This window comes from Belonocnema kinseyi, chromosome 5 (assembly GCF_010883055.1).
Source record: "Belonocnema kinseyi isolate 2016_QV_RU_SX_M_011 chromosome 5, B_treatae_v1, whole genome shotgun sequence".
NCBI classification, from domain to species: domain Eukaryota; kingdom Metazoa; phylum Arthropoda; class Insecta; order Hymenoptera; family Cynipidae; genus Belonocnema; species Belonocnema kinseyi.
The window spans coordinates 6,234,414-6,251,200 of record NC_046661.1 but is presented as its reverse complement, the minus strand read 5'-3'; the positions used below and the strand labels follow the sequence as shown (position 1 = coordinate 6,251,200).

General features: G+C 35.6%; 1 protein-coding gene across 1 annotated transcript in view; it reads right to left on the bottom strand.

The window, feature by feature from the left end:
* Positions 1 to 16,787, bottom strand: part of LOC117172902 (protein unc-79 homolog) — a 1,455,529-nt gene that overhangs the window by 914,948 nt on the left and 523,794 nt on the right. Inside the window, exon 10 of the mRNA XM_033361197.1 lies at positions 3,896 to 4,188. Coding sequence (XP_033217088.1) covers positions 3,896 to 4,188 — 293 coding nt within the window. The remainder of the gene's footprint in view (positions 1 to 3,895; positions 4,189 to 16,787) is intronic.

The window sequence follows — 16,787 nt, the reverse complement described above, 5'->3', positions numbered from 1 at the left end:
AAAATTCACCTTTCTTAGTTTAAAATTCATTCGTTTTGTTACAAATTTAACTATATTGTTAACAATTCTTTTTTTTTAATTAATTTTTTAAGCTGCAAGTTTATTGTATTTAGTTAAAAATGCATAGGTTTGGTCAGAAAAATTAATCATCTTTGTTAAAAGCTCATTTTTTTGCTTCAACATTCCTCACTTGAGGCGAAAATTCAATTCCTTAGTTAAAAACTAATTTTTTTAACTGAAAATTTATCTGCTCTGTATTTGGTTTAAAATTGATCTATTTTTGGAAATTGACTTCTTGGGTTGAAAATACTTTGTGGTATAATATTAATTTTCTTGAAGAAAAATTCATCTTTTTGGTGAACCGAGAAAACACTTTATTTGAATCAAAGAAACATTGCTTATTTATTTTTTTATTTATTTGATCATTTTATCCATATAATTAATAATAATAAAATAAATTATTTTTCATTCATTATTTAATTTAATTTTGTAGTACATGTTTCTCCTTTTTGTTTTATTTCAGGTTCACGTGCCATGAATTATCAGTGTGCTTACAAAAATATTTTTGAAATTCTTCAAGACCATTTTCAATCGAGTTTATATGTGTAACTACAGATTTTGGAGGAGGAAATTGCTGTAAATTTATCCAAACCTGCTTTGATTAGCAGTGAAGCCAAAAATTCATTAAAAAAATTACTTTGTCGAATGAAAAATAGACTGAATGAATTATGTATTTCTGGAAAGAAATGAAAATTGGTTGAAAACTTCAATAAAAATTTCAGGATATACTTTGACTGATTTTTTCTTAATTCGAGTTGTGGGGATGGACAATTTAACGTTGTTTTTTCAGAATTCTTGCAAATCTCTTTGGAGAATCAACTTCTGCTGCTGCAGGTAGACGTGGTCGTCCACGACAATCGAGTTTTCAGGAATGCAGCGAACGCACATAGAAAAAACTGGCTTTCGAGATCAGTGAAACGCGTTGCGCGGAAGAATTAGCTTTGGCTACCAGATGTAACAATGAAGTCTCCTTCAAGAGCTGCGAAATACCGAGCTGCATATTAATCTTCGATGGAACTACGACCAACTGAGATGTCCGGAGATCAAGCACTGGTAGATATTGTACATACAAAATTTAAAAAAACAACAGTATAAAGACTTCATAAGCTCTTTAAGGGACAAAAAATGTTATGTTCATCCATCTTACGAAAAGGATATTGCTGCTAAAAAACTTTGTTATCCTTCAGATATTACGATAAATGAGACCTCAGCCAAAGTAAAATTACAGTCTTTGTTAAATCATACTTATGATAGAATATTGAAAGTACAAACAGACGTTATTAACTCTTTGCACCCCAATGTATCGAAACAATTAAAAATAATTGGTAAATCGGATTGTCATGGAAGTTCCAGGCATAGTGAATACAAACAAAAGTTCACGAATGAAGACTGTTCCAATGCTAGTGTATTTTTAACATCTTTTGTTCCACTGCAAATCTTAGGGTCAGATAATTTAAACCAGAAATTTGTTATTTGGAAAAATCCCAGGCCTTCATCAGCTCGTTATTTTCGCCCAATTAGAATTCAATTTTTCAAGAAACTGCGTTATTGACGGTCCAAGAACAACAGTAAATTTGTAATTTGATCGAGTCTCTCATTGCTTTTACGACCATTATTGACGTAAACGAAGTTACAGTTAAATTTCAACTTTTTTTACTATGATTGACTGTAGTGTTTGTAACTCCATGGCAGACACAAAGTCAACAATGCGTTGCTACATATACAATTTCATATCATCAAAATTCAATAACATAAATCTGATGAAAACTGTAGACGTAGAGAGAATCGGACTTAACCTTGGGTTATCAACGTTGCTTGCTTGGATCAATTGTTTTTAGTGCTTCTTACAAATTAACTACAAAATCGGTATTCAGAAATGGCAATCTCGAAAATATGAAGGACAATTATGAATTGCTGAGCGGAAGCGAAATATTCAAGCCGCATTCAAGAACGAGTTGGGTCTCATTATTTTTAAACCGAACAAGCGTTTGGTAGCAGCAACGACGGAAACACTGCGAGAAATTTTTTCGAAAACAGTGCAGATTTAGCCAAAATTTGTGGTGTAGATGTGAACATTTTGAAAAGGTTTTAGATAATATTGTAAGTTTTTTCAAGTGGTTACGCCGTAAATGTGACTGCGTTTAAACAATATTGTCTTCAAACCGCTGAAATTTTCGTAACTTTGTATCCTTGGTATTACATGCCAACTACGGTTCACAAAATTTTAATTCACGGTCCTTTGATAATTGAATGGTCCCTTCTTCCTACTCGACAAATGTCGGAAGACGCACAAGAAGCCCGTAACAAAGACATTAAAATGTATCGCGGATTTTTTGCTAAAAAAATCAAGGACAGCGACCATGCAAGACATTTTCAATCGACTCCTCTTAACTTCAGATCGATACATATCGAGCATTTGCAGAGGAAGTATAGGAAACATTAAGTATAGGAAGTATAGGAAACATTATGGTTTCTGCGATAAGTATGGTTTGAAGGAACTGATCTAATGCTCTACTGATATATCAGAATCTGCAACTTCTGACGACGACGATGATGAAAATTGTGATTAATGATACATTACATTTATATCGTTTGTATTTTCATTGTATACAGCAATAAAATTCGTTTGAAATGCATTATATCTATTTTTTTGAAATTGTCTCAAATTTTTCCTTCACTTTAAGTCATCTATTCTTATTTTCCTAAATTCTTATTTAAAATTTTGAATCAACAATTGACAAAACATACAAATATTAGTTCCTAATCATAAAAGTTGCTTACGAGTATTGTACATTTCCAATAAGTCACTTAAAAACTGTAAATTTACAGATTTCCACAAAAATCGGATGCATTTTACTAAAAAAAATAGAAACTTCTGGTCCGACATTTTTTTAAATTTTGATTTTAAATTTGACATCAGTGAGCTTAAAAACATAAATATACCGATTCCCACAAAAATTGAATGCATTTTCCTAAAAAAAAAAGTAGTCACTTTCTGTCCGCCATTTTTTAAAAATATTGATTACAAATTTCACATCAGCGAGTTCAAAAACACAAGAATCACCATCCAATTTTTTGATACCCATCTTGGTTTATTTTTGCCGTTTTTTTAATCTAGTCCACTGTGCGTCGCGTTGTCGTGTATATTCAGAAAAGCGATTTAAGTTTTATTAGCTTTCAAAAAAGTTACACATTTATTTCACTAAAATACTATAGTTTGAAAGCTGATGTTGTTGCAAACAATTTGAGACATTAAAAAGTTAAATCAGTTGATAAGAACCGAAGATACAGAGTTTTAAACAAAAAGTTTCCAAAAATTGAATGTCCTATATCTCGGCCAGTTTTTGAATTCTTAAAAACCATTCATGCCAAGTTTACTTTACTAATATAATATGCTAAGTTACAGCCGAGCCCCATTTCAAGAGGAAAATTCTGGTTATCACTTGACATGGGATCCACCCAGAATGAAATCTTTCACTAAGTGCCTGACGGCGATCAATCTTCCGTTCCTCTAGCCTACCGTTGAGTTTGAACACAATCTTACAAATCGATTATTATTATTATTATTATTATTTGCATACTAATCTCCTTAAAATAACAAAACGTGGAAATTAATTCGTTGAATTATCTTAGACAAAATAACCGATTACTACTACAAATTACCGGGGTTTTAAATACGATCTTTGCCCGCCTGGTTGTTACGTTAAAATTAAGTTTGTGGAATAATCCCAATTTATGCATAAACCAAAGTGTACTAAAATATATTCACAGAAAAAATTCAATATATTCAGTCTGATAGATGTAAAAATAGAATAATATTTTAATATTTGTTTACCATCAAATGAGTACGCTGTGGCATGAAACCAGTGGAACAACATTGATAATAAGCGGCCAAGTATTTCAGGGGGTGTCTCTTTTGTCGGTTTACAAAGCCCAATGAGAAGCCACACACCATATCTTCCGAGCATTTGTCTGTCTTCCAATGGTGTTTCATCACATAACCCAAACCGATGAATCCTAATATTACCTGAAACTGCTGCAACTCCTGCTATGTTAGACTTACTATTGTTTACATCTGACGCATCCCTGTTACTGTCAAGAACAATCGGCTCAGCCTCCTTGAGTAGACTGAAAAAAGAAGAATAGCGTGATTCCTGAGCTGCAAAAACTTACGAACAGCAATAGCCTCTTGTAGGAGTATTAGGTAAGAAGAATGGAAAAATGGTAATGATCAGAAGGTAACATTGACAAATAAATTGGGAACTTTCATATTTTAAACGGGCAGCTATTAGAAATAAGGCATTGTATTTTGTCAAAATTAGCGTAATGACACTGTAATTGATTCTTTGTATCTCATAATTATTTTTATTAATTCATGACTAATTCCATGTATGGTCACAGAAACCATAATACTACATTGTAATATACAGAGTGGACACGCTAGGGTTTACCAAAATGATGCAACCCGTGTTACACGCCAATGCTATTCTTATGAGCGTCTATGTCGGTTTTGCATAATTTTTGGTTAGCCTTACCGTGTCCACTCTGTATAATTAGAAATATTTGAAAACATAACAAATGGTAATAAGTAAACATTATACAAAGTAGTGAATAGATTGCTTCCCAGTAACAATTACTTGATTGGGACGCGTAAATTGGCATTAAGAAAAACGGAAATTTCAGTGCTTTTAAGTGCATACCAATTGAATTTTTGTCCGAAAAATAGTTAAATCGCATTGACCGGCATTGATTCTATTTAATATTTTGTCGACAAGATTAAATGTTTTGTCGCTGAGTATCATTAAATGGCTCTAAATGGCATAAACTCATAGGTATTATAAGTAAATTACTGTAATGTCTTGAAGTTTATGCGCACTATAAATTATTTAAACGAAACAATTTTCATACAGTATAGCGCATTTAATGGAATTTCGGACAAGAATGCAATTTGTACATATTTAAAAGCCTTGAAAAGTCCATTTATCAAATGCCAATCTATGCGTTCCAATCAATTCTTTCTTACCGGGTAGGACAGTGGTCGGTAAACTACTACCGCGTGGCAGTCATAGCTCCCGTGTCGGGTCAAGTCAAAATCTCGTAGCAATACCTGCTGTCCCCAAGAAGGTCCAACCCATCACGGACGCTTCCTTTATCAAGCGGATCGAATGACGGGGACTTAAATTCAAAAAAGATATATGTGATCGCAAAAAAGTAACAGATTATGAATGCAAGAATTTTGAATCGATAATCTAAGAATTTTAAACAAAACTGATTTGTAACTTTTCTTCCCATAGAGTATTTTGTCCAAAAATCAATCCCCACCGACGAAGGCTAACCTATCTCATAAAAAAGGTAGTGTTGACAAATAAAGCGCGCCAGGCAAAAAAAAATTACTGGAATCAACCCTGCCCTTGCCTAAAAAGTGAAAAAAAGTTTCGAACAACTGTACTAGGTTTAGCCATTCTTTAAAAAAATAATTAATCGTTGCTATAATTTTCAAGAAGAAAATTATCTCCAAGATGGAACGTAATGATGGCGTCGCAATTTATATTATATTATGCTTTTATATTAGTTTTTTTCTGAAAAAAATGTTATTTACATGCCAAGAAACGCAACAAAATATCGAGATTTTGTCGCGTATTCGAAATAGTCCTTAATTATTATGAAACTCTTCAAACTGAACGTTTAGTTTACTAGCGTCGAAATAATTTTGAACAATCTCACAAAATTGCAGCGGTTGCAAAGTTTTTCGCTGTTGAATCAAATAATGCAACTTTTTGCAAACTGATTCCATTTTTTTTATATTTACTTTATATTTTCTGAAATTGTTCCTTTTTTAATTTTCAATCTTGTTCACTTTTTAAAATTCTTTTGACTTTTTATTTTGTTTTTTACATTCACCGAATTTTGAAAACTAGAGGGCAATGACGTCATTTGTTTTTGGTAGTTGCTTTCGTTGACATAAAGTGGCATTATTTCATTTGAACTGATTTTCGCCTAAGTTCTGTTTTTACTGCCGGTTTATTTTTGAGGATTTTTCAGGACATCTGGTAAAAGATGGGTCGGCATACTTATGTTTTATCATAGTAGTTTTCATCATAAGTATTATTACACGTTTTATCTCCAAGTCGAGTCTTGCCTAGCGCTATAATTATTTATTAAAAATTTTTTAAGTGTTGAGAGAAATGAATATCTAAAGTTCCTTTACATTTCAAAATTCAAATTTAGAACATTGTTTATTTTATATGTGTATGCTGTGTACTATATATTGATCTTTATAGGTTTTATTGTATTCTGAAATGCAACCACGAAATTTAGAATTGGATAGTATTAGTGGGAGTATACCGAAAACACAACTTAATTATATATCAAACTAAACTATACTATATTATATACTATATAAATAATACTATTATATAAACTATTTTATATAGCATCTAAATTATATAGAAATAAGTTGAGACTGAGTGGTTAAGGTATACGGTATAAAACCTACGAGGGAATAAATAATCTCTATTCTCAATTTGGGGAACATATAAGAGATTTTGTGTTGCAATCAAATGAACTCATATAGTGCGGTGAGTATCCAGGCGAATTTCCGAGAGAGTTCCCACAGGGTATTTTCTACAGCGAACCTCATTACAGACCCCCTTTTCTTAGTGCAATGAGTGGCCCATACACTGATTAGTTCACTGCTCTCCGACTAGCCAATATAACATAGAGAAGAGGTCATGAAAGTCTATCAAAAATTATAAAGCAGTGAAATATTAGTTTCATATAAAAAGGTGATACTAGTGTGGTCACATTTTTACATAGAGTAGAGGATTGGTGAACAGTAGATTCGTTTATTCGTCCTTTTCTTTTAGATGGTAAAGCCTTAGTGTGGTTTAGGTATAGTCGGTACCTGCAAAGGTAGGTATAGTCGGTACCTGCAAAGGTAGCTGCAGCAGCTACTAATGAAACTCAGAAGGACTCCGGTATAAAAATTTTTTCGAAATCAAATTAAATCTTTACAGGCCCCTCTCAAAACCGAGGGAATTCAAAATTGAATTCTAAGATATTTGGGACGCCACAAGTAAACAATCTTCTAAAAATAACACGAACGGTAAGTGATATGAAGAAAGGTATATATATTATGAGTAAAAGATCTGCAAAAGATAGGCCACTACGATTTTAAATGTCCTAAAAAAAGCGAAAGTATTTTGATGCCTGCGTGCTGCAGATATATTTAAATCCTATTATCCTAAATGTCAACTAAATGAAAACGAACATGAAAGGAGAGACTAAGGCTTCTTATTTCTTCCGTAACAGATACCGGAGCCCAATTAGCAGAGTATAAGCCCGGGAGCTTTCAGGAGTATACCATTACTATTTTGTCTCCTTTAATTACAAGAACGGTTAATAATGTAATTGTTCAAAAGGGACAATATATTCAAAGGACGAAAACCTCCCGTTTAGATCGAGTATATGGGTGTAGTTCGAAAAATAAAGATCCAGTATAGATCATCCAAACCTAGCATCTAGTTAGAATCTATCCTAGGTGCAGATATACTGTCCCGTTAGCTGTATTTCAGGTGGATGGGTAAGCCGTTGCTAGCACTAGCACGTCTGATCCTCTCGAATTTGAAGATATAGTACTGCGCGAGGAAGTACTATAGAAGAGTCGCACCACACGTTCAGGGGACACTAGGGTAGTTCAGGATGAACTATAAAACGATCCGGACAAGCAACAGGGCAACTGAACAATTAATGGAAGTTGCAGAAAAAATACCGTCTTGTCGGGAGATTGTGAAAGAAATAAAGGAGAGAATTGATAGCGGAAAATAAACGAAAAATATGGATGCTACAGCAAGTATAATGAGAAAAGCTAATGAGGCTACTTTTTCGATTCTAGGGCGGATATTCCTGCGGATAGAATTGAACGGTGTGAAGCGTGAAATACCTTTTCGCGTAGGAGGCACGTTATCACCACATTGTATTTTGGGTTGCAATTTTATGCGTAAATTGGTTTTGATCCAAAATGGGTGTAGAAACGCGTGGTTTGTAGTTAAAACTCACGGGAAGGAACACATCGTGCATTATGAGCACGGTAATTCAATTTCTTTGGGGTCAGAGAGCAGAATTTTTTTGCATCAGAGGTGCGGCATTTTGTATATCAAGCTATCGAACAGGATTTAAAACCGGATGCGGAGCGGGTGTCAGCCGTTCTGACATATCCTGAACCGCGCAATATTCGCTTCAGAAAAGTGATGGGAACAGTGGAAAACATCTAAGTACTGAATTATTTAGTGAATAGGAACTTAGGGAGGAAGAAAGGAAAACTGGTGGCCTTATTTGTAGATTTTAAAGCGGCGTTTGAATCGATAAACAGAAAGGTGTATTGGCAGGTTATGGCAGAAAGGGGGATGGATGCTTGGTTGGCCAAGAGGATAAAGGAGATATTCGAAGAGACTAAGATAAGGGTAAGGATTGCAAAACAAAAAGGGGAGATATTTTGGAGTCGAAGGGAGTTCAGGCAAGGATGCCCACTGAGTCCAATACTAATCAGTCTTTGTTGGCAGATCTAGAGGAGAAACTGGAGAAGAAAGGGAAAGGAGGAACGGTTTTGGGAAATGGAAAGGTATATTCCTTAGCCTACGCAGACGATGTAGTCTCACTAGTGGATGACGAGAGAGGGATGAGTCTCATGATGAGAGTTTTTGAGGAGTATGTGAGAATTAAATACTTAAAAGTTAATGTAAATAAAAATATGATGTGTGTCAGAAATAGAAGGACAAAAGTAGAATATGACTGAAAGATGTACAGGGGGAAAGTGGAAAAGGTCGAGGAATTTAGTTACCTAGGCCATTATAGCAGCCCTGCTATCTTAGTTGATACGAATATTTCCTTTATTGGCATACTCCTTTGCCTTGTAGGCGCAGCAGAACATGGCCATAATCTCATATTTTAGAACTGTGGCGTAGGATCCCATCGTGATTGTGAAGCATTCCATTCCTTCTACGATACACACCGGCTACTGCGTTCTTCTTGTACCTGGAGCTATCTATAAACCAGTTGTCTTTATCACTGAGCAGGTGTTTCTAACCGTTAAACCAGTTCTCCTTCTTGGATAGGCTAAAGCGATACATTTTGTCCCTGACCGTGCTCAGTGTCGACCTCCTCGCGATGTCGGTTGATATCCGCACTACTGTCGAGACACTGCTATCGTTTACCATAGTTAATCTTAAGGCACAATCTCCGCAACCACGGCCTTGATGGTGAGATGGTGGGGCTCTAAACCTATTAGTGCCTCCAGAGCCATCGTGGGTGTCAACTTCGAGGTACCAGTGATGCCTCTTAGAAACAGTCCCCTGATTCTTTGCCGTCGAGATTTCACGGTAGACAGTTCGTCCCTGCTCCACCCGACCACCATCGCGGAGTTTAGCCTGGGTCGCAGGAACGCTGTGTAGATCCACGTAAGTATCTCTGGTTTCAAGCCCCAGCTTTTCCATATGGCCCTTCTACAGAACCAAAGTATCGCTACTAGCTTTCTACACTGGCCTTCCAGCTACTCGTTCCATGACAACTTCTTATCCAGAATGACTCTAGGAGAGTCCTTTGATTTTCAATTGTTGTCCTGTCTCTTTCAATGTACTCATGGTTCCCTAGTTATACATTCTAGTGAAAACGACTGCGTCCTTCTCACTCGGATTGACTGATAGTCCAGTCTTCTTACACCACGAATCTACTATCTTAAGTGCTTGCTGGATTACTCCGAAGAGCGCATCCAGATGCTAGTTGCGCACGATAACCAGTATATCTACCACATAGCCGATAACGTGGTGACCCTGACTCGTGAGCAGATGTTGTAGTTAAAGGTTCCTTCAATGTCCATAAAGGTTCCGATCGCGAGACCTTTTTTGCGGATATATCTATCCACGATACTTTTCACTGTTTTTAGTAGAAAATATGTAAGGCTATTGGGACGGAAATCCTTCGGTGAAGCATACTTATTCCTGCCTGCTCTCGGAATGAAAACTACTCTCGCACTCCTCCATGCTGTCAGAACATAAACCTATGCCATACTAGCCGAGTAAGTCCCACAATCAGTCCTGTGATGATCTCACCAGCCCTTTATTAGAAGACTGAATATATGCTATCTAGACCACGAGACTTGTAAGGACTGAAGCAATTCAGGGGCCACATAACCCTGGCTGAGGTTATATTTTTCATTTTGAAAACGTATGCAAGGAGGAAGTGAGGTGTTGTGAATCTTGCTCTGTATATAAAGTAGGATAAAGTTACATACCCGTAACACGGAACTCAGGTAGAGGGCGGCAAATAAACGAACAAAAACTTGAATAAAGAGTCGAGTGGGGTCTTGCTATAAGTTAAAATGATTAAGGATAAGGTGGATATCGAGGCAAGCTGCGAAAGTAGTGATGACGAGCGGTACAAGATGCCAGTTAGAAGTAAAGGCATCGCGGCAACTGTTGCAGGCCTAGGATTCACGATTAGCGAAAACGGGTAAGTGCAACAAACAGCAAAGGAATTTTTAGTGGAGGGGAAAAATCAGCAGAGGAAAACAGGAAAAGGGAACAAAGGAAACCTAGACTTAGAGGGAGGTAAAAACTCAAAGAAATAGATAAAAAGAAAAACTCCGGAAAGAGAGAAGGGGTAGGAGAACTTGCTGATGAAGATTAAAGCAATGTTCACAGGCTTTAGAGAGGAAACATGTGGGATGCTAGAAGTTATAAAGAGGCAAGAGGGAAGTTAAAGGAGGAGGTTCACAATATACGAAAGAAATGGGATGAGTGGGAAGAATTATAGAAAGGCAAAAAAGAGAAAGTTTGGGAAAAAATTTAAAGCATTGAAAATCAGCAGAGAGAACAGAGAGGATAGAAGAAAAAATGACATGGCAGCAAAGGAGAAAAAAATGATTGATTTAGCGGATGGCCTGGGCGGAAAAATAGAAAGGTATAACGGCAATAATAGGAAGTGATCAAATTTAGGTAAATGGAGATATGTGGGCCTGGTACGAAGAAATAGAAGAATTGAAAACTTGGCAAGCAAGGCCAGAAAAGGAGAAGGTGAAATAACAGCTAAATATGAAGGAAATAAATGTGCGGGGGTTTACAAACCAAAAGAAGGGCTAACTATAAGGACAGAGTGGAAGGGAGGAGAAAATGGGCATGTGAAGCTGGCATTCTGAAATGTCTCAGGCTTAAAAAACAAGGACAAGGACTTTGGGCGAAATTGACAAAATATGACGTAATAATGATTAGTGAAACATGGGCCGATGAGAAAGACTGGAAGGGGATGGAAAGAATGTTACCGAAAGGTTATTTGTGAACGATGCAAGAAGCAAGAAAGGAACACGTTAAATGGAAAGGGATGGGCGGAATGATCTTAGGGATGATAAAAGAGTTATCAGTAAAAGAGAGAGAAGGTAGTAAGAAGGATTATAGTTAGAAAAGTCAAAATAGCGGTGGTTTGTGTATATAGAAGAAGAGGGGAAGAGGAAGGTTACAGAGTAATTGAGAAGTAGATGGTTGAGAAGGAAGAATTTGGTTTTGACAGGAGGTGATTTGAATGTCTGAACTGGCAAACAAGGGGCATGACTTGAGATGAAGAAAAGAAGGTCTATGTAAGCAGTTTCAGACATAGGGAGATAGACAAAGAGAAGAGGACGTTACTAGATATACTAGAAGAAATATAATGGTTATATATAATGGTTATGTATAATGGCAATATGAAAGGAGACATCACACTTCTAGGTAAGGGAGAGATAGTAATAGATTACATCCTTGCGGAAGAAAGAATGAGGAATATGATAGGATGTATGAAAGTGGGTAATGAGATGGGGTCCGAGCACTTCCCAGTAATAGCTAAACTAAAAAGTGGTGGCCATAAACGAGGCAGTTAGAGGAAGGATGGAAAGGGTCGATTGAGATGGTTAGGGATGAGATAGGTACAAAGAAAGAAAGGGAAGGGGAAAATAGATGCTGGTGGGACGAGGAATACAAGGAGAGTAAAAAGAAAATGAAAGAGTGTGTGAGAAAATAAAGGATAGGGAAAATGGAGAAGGGGGAGTACAACTGGAGGAAAAGAGAACATGAGAGGATGCTAGAAAGAGAAAAGCAAAAGGGGACAGACTATTTCAAGGGTCTATTAGGGGGAAAACAAAGTAGGATAATAGAATAAAATAGAAATTTTGTACAAGGAAAAATGGAGAGAGGGAATTTAATAACAAGAGCAGCATTAAATGAGGCTATACATAGATTAAAAAGAAGCCAGGCTCCAGGAGAAGATGGCATTGAAAATGAAGCTTTGAAGTATGCAGGAGTTGACTTTAAAATTGTGGAAAGTATTTGTTTTTTATGGTAAGAGGAAATGGAAGCCATGGAAGATCGCTTAATAATAGAATTGTTAGTATTATTTTTTAATGTTATTATTATTTTATTTTTATGCAAGGCGAAACATTAAAATATAAGCGGAGGCCCTCAAACATCCCTGTGAAGTTGTACAACCATTATTAAAAATTTAATATTCTCTATAAAGTTTTGGGTGTATTTTTAATAGTTCTTTAATTCTTTATATGTTTTAGCAATAGTGCTGCTAACGTATGCATTGAAAAGTCACTTTTCGAAAGGGGGGGGGGGCTAAATCCACCTCCCTCACTTTTTAAAAAGTAAGCTTTTTTGGAGTTCCGTGTAGATTAAACATGGGTCTACAGTTCATAATCATTTTTAAATATAGTTCAGGCTAAAATCACAATATAACTGGGATTCAAACAAAATAGCTAGACCCTAACTGTTAAAAAAATTAACTTCTTCTTGCGTGACTCTTTTTTCCCTAAGAGTTCTGGAGATCTGTGGTAAAAATTCAAAATAAACCAAAAAAGGGTCAAAAAAACAACACTTTTAAAAATATAAAATGGTAACAAATTTCTCGTTTAAATAATCCAAAAGTAATTTTTAGAGTTTTACATCCATCAATATGAATTCCACAAAAATGTTTCATAACACTTTTCGTCCAAGTCAAAATTTGAAGAACCACAGCACTTTTAACAAAATCCATAATTTTGTAATTTTAATTGGAAATTCTAATGCGGAAAAACACTTTAAGGGGTTGAAACAGCCCCTCAAAGATAGGCGTCTCAAGTTTCGACTGTATAGTATTGTGTTTAAAAACTAAATTTATTTCGATGAAACCTACTGAAAAAGTTTTCTTGTGCTGAAAGATGAATAACGTAATTTACAAAAAAAATATATTGAGGGGGTAAACCACCCCTACATGCTTTTAAAGTTATGCTGAAAATGTTTAAATTCAACGGAAAAATATTTAAAATATATATTTTGTAGTTGAGACAACAAAATAAAGTTTACTTGTTTCGCCAAAATAAGTTTCTAAGAAAATTAATGGGGGTAGCTACCCTTAAACACTTTTTATTTTGTGTCTCTGATGATACATACTTTCTATACATAAAAAATTGGAATTTTTTTTTTATAAAGATGGAAGTAAAATGGAGTCCATCCAACATTAACACAAAAATTACGCGGGGGTAAAAAAAACCTGAGAAAAATACGTGTTGCCACGAAAAAGAGGATAAAGGTATTAAGGTACTTTTAAAAGATAAACAGCATTGAAGAGGGTAACTGCCCCTAAATTGTTTCGCATTATTAACCTTTCTAATTGAATTTTGCGCACATTATTTTCTGAGTTTGTTTAATATTAATTTTAATTCGATCTGTTGTAAATGAATCACCTTGTTTTTTCGCAAGATAAAATTTATCACAGAATGCATAATAATACATTATTCATTCATCAATTTTACCTTGCGAAAAACAAGGTGATTAAACAAAGATAGAAATTGTTCAGTTCAAAGATTAAATTAGAAAATAGCAACTATGATTCGAATAACGTAAGAAACCTTGCAATGTAAATACCTCAGAATCCGAAAGAAAGTTCATTGCCAGTCTAGTTTTCAACGCCGTCACTCTGCCCTAATTCCCTTACAGTTAGTTTAGTTATGTGTAGTTTTTAACACTGATACTTTGTCTATCCCAAAGATGAAAAAACCGACAAACTTCACAGGATTCGCGGAATAAACCAAAAATCACCAAACAGAACGGCAAGTTAACCAGTAAATTTTCCAATTTCGATATTATACATGAAAAGTCTGAATAGAAGAAGGTTCCCTGCCTTGGGCCATTTTTCTTTTCCAATTTTCTTGTAACTACTTGTTTGTTACATTAAAAAATTGACAATAACGGTTGAAAAGGGTGGCCGCTCGACTATGTATAGAAACTTTTGTTCCTAGATTTTTATCCACATTATTACATAAAAAAATATTTTAGAAATATTTTAACATTCTACTTCTCTTTTAAACCAAACTTTTCAACCTTTCTACAGGTTTGAAAATGAAGGTGAATCCTTTGAATGTTATAAATTTACTGCTTGCTACATTCGGGGTACATTTAACGGGGTGGAGATGATGGTTAAAGAGTCCTTAGATTTGCAAGAACCTTTTCAAAATTTCGATGCACAAATCATAGAGGATGATGTTCAACAACATATTACTGATCCGCCTTTTTCACCTACGGATATATGCACAAAAGAGGAGGAAGACATATCATACCACTATAAATGAAGAGCAGTCGAATATTGGGGAAGTGGAAACAAGAAAAATTTAAGTCTTGAGAGATTTCAGCAAAAATTCAGAAAAGTTCGTTCAGTAAAACAATAAAGACGTTGGGCCCATACTCTCCATTAAGGTGGTACTTATAGAGGAAAAGTTGTCCAGTCTATTTCGTCCACTGCCCATAGTTACACTATCCCACGACTCATATCTGCTGTTGGGAAACTTCTTTCTCCTCTATTTCTAGTTCTAATAGAACCGAGCGGAAAATTTGGACCAGTAGTAATTGCCAATCTGTTCAGGCCCGAAAATGTTCATTTAGAAGCATCAAAATCCGGAAAACTTACCTCAGGTAACATTACATTATCTACTTCTATTAAAAAAAAACACAAATTAAAAAAAAAATAAAAAAACGACTTGATTGGCCAATCAAGTTCGACCAGTCATCACGGTGGGGCGCTCTGGCCAATCACGGGCATCGTAGAAAGTATACCTAAGACATCATGACTTGATACCTCAGTTTCAGGTCAGCCCTGAAGATGTGAACTGCAATGTTCACGAAACGCCGGCAAACAATTCGTAGACTTTTACACGAGTGAAAACCGAAATATCTCTTTTTATCAAAATGAATCATTGTGAAAGCATAAAATCTATTATCAAGGAACTCTACAGGGAGAGTATTCTTACTAAAACCACCAAAATCGATTCTGCAAAAAAAAGTTTGCTTCTCGTGAAAGAAAGAATACAGCATACCAAATTTCTTTTGCACACTACCTCTAAAAAACGATTAAAACTTCACCTTTTCCTATCAAATACCCTCAGATTTGACATTTAGTCCACATTGGACCGCATATCGTCTGACCAATCCCAACGGATTAAAGAGCTTTCCACCCAAAAACAGAAAACAAATTTTGACAAACTACTTCCAGTAAAGCAAACTCAACTAACAAATACAGTAAATAATCTCTGACCACCCTAACAACAATGAAATGATTTCAGCCTTATCTAAAGGACATAATTTTTCTGCAGCTTCATCGAAAATACCAAAAGAAGAAATAATCAGCAATTTAGAATCCACAATATATACCCTTCCACCCAAAAAAGCGAATGACATACGACGGAGGACGGCCAACCTTTTACGCCAAGCTCAAATTCCATCCACAAACTTAACAAAACAGGAAAAACCCGCAATTAAAGTACTCAATCAAAATTAGGATATTGTAATATTACCCGCAGACAAAGGCAACACAACAGTGAACATGAATAAAGAAGATTATAACAACAAAATCATGGAGCTTCTAACTGACGATACATACAAAAAACTTAAAAAGGAACCCACAAAAACAATAGTCAGTAAAACAAAGACTCTTCTCAAAGACTCTCAACTTGACAGCCGAACAATATCTGACTTAATTCCAACTAATCCCATCTCTCCAAAACTTTAAGGGCTCCCAAAAATCTAGAAAGAGAACATTCCACTCAGACCGATCGTCAGCGCAATAAACTCACCAACTTACACCTTAGCACGTTTCCTCGCTGCAAAAATAAATCCTTTTACAGGAAACTCCATTACTCACGTCCAAAACTCATTTGACTTTATTAAAAAGATACAACAGATTCACATTCAACCCCAAGACATCATAGTAAGTTTCGACATAGTATCTCTTTTTACGAAAGTACCAATCTCGGATGCAATTGATATTATTAAATCTTTCACAAACTTCTATTCCGAGCTTGCACCTTTGATAGAACAATGTATCAATAATACTTACTTCTCGTTTAATAACCAATTCTACGAACAAATCTCAGGGGCAGCAATGGGATCCCCAATCGCACCTGTAATAGCCAATGTCTTTATGGAACATCTGGAAACTAAAATCTTCAACCAAACCAAACTTAAACGAGAATTCTGGTTCCGTTACGTTGATGACACATTTGTCATCTGGCGACATGGATGAGATGAACTCAAGAACTCAAGAAAAAAACTCTAGAATCAAACCGAAGGGCCTATGACAAAGCCACCGAACGCGTCCTCGGGTTGCGGATAGAGGATCCCTGTACCAAGGGTTGCTGCTGAATATGGTTACAAAAATAAATAGGCAGTCGC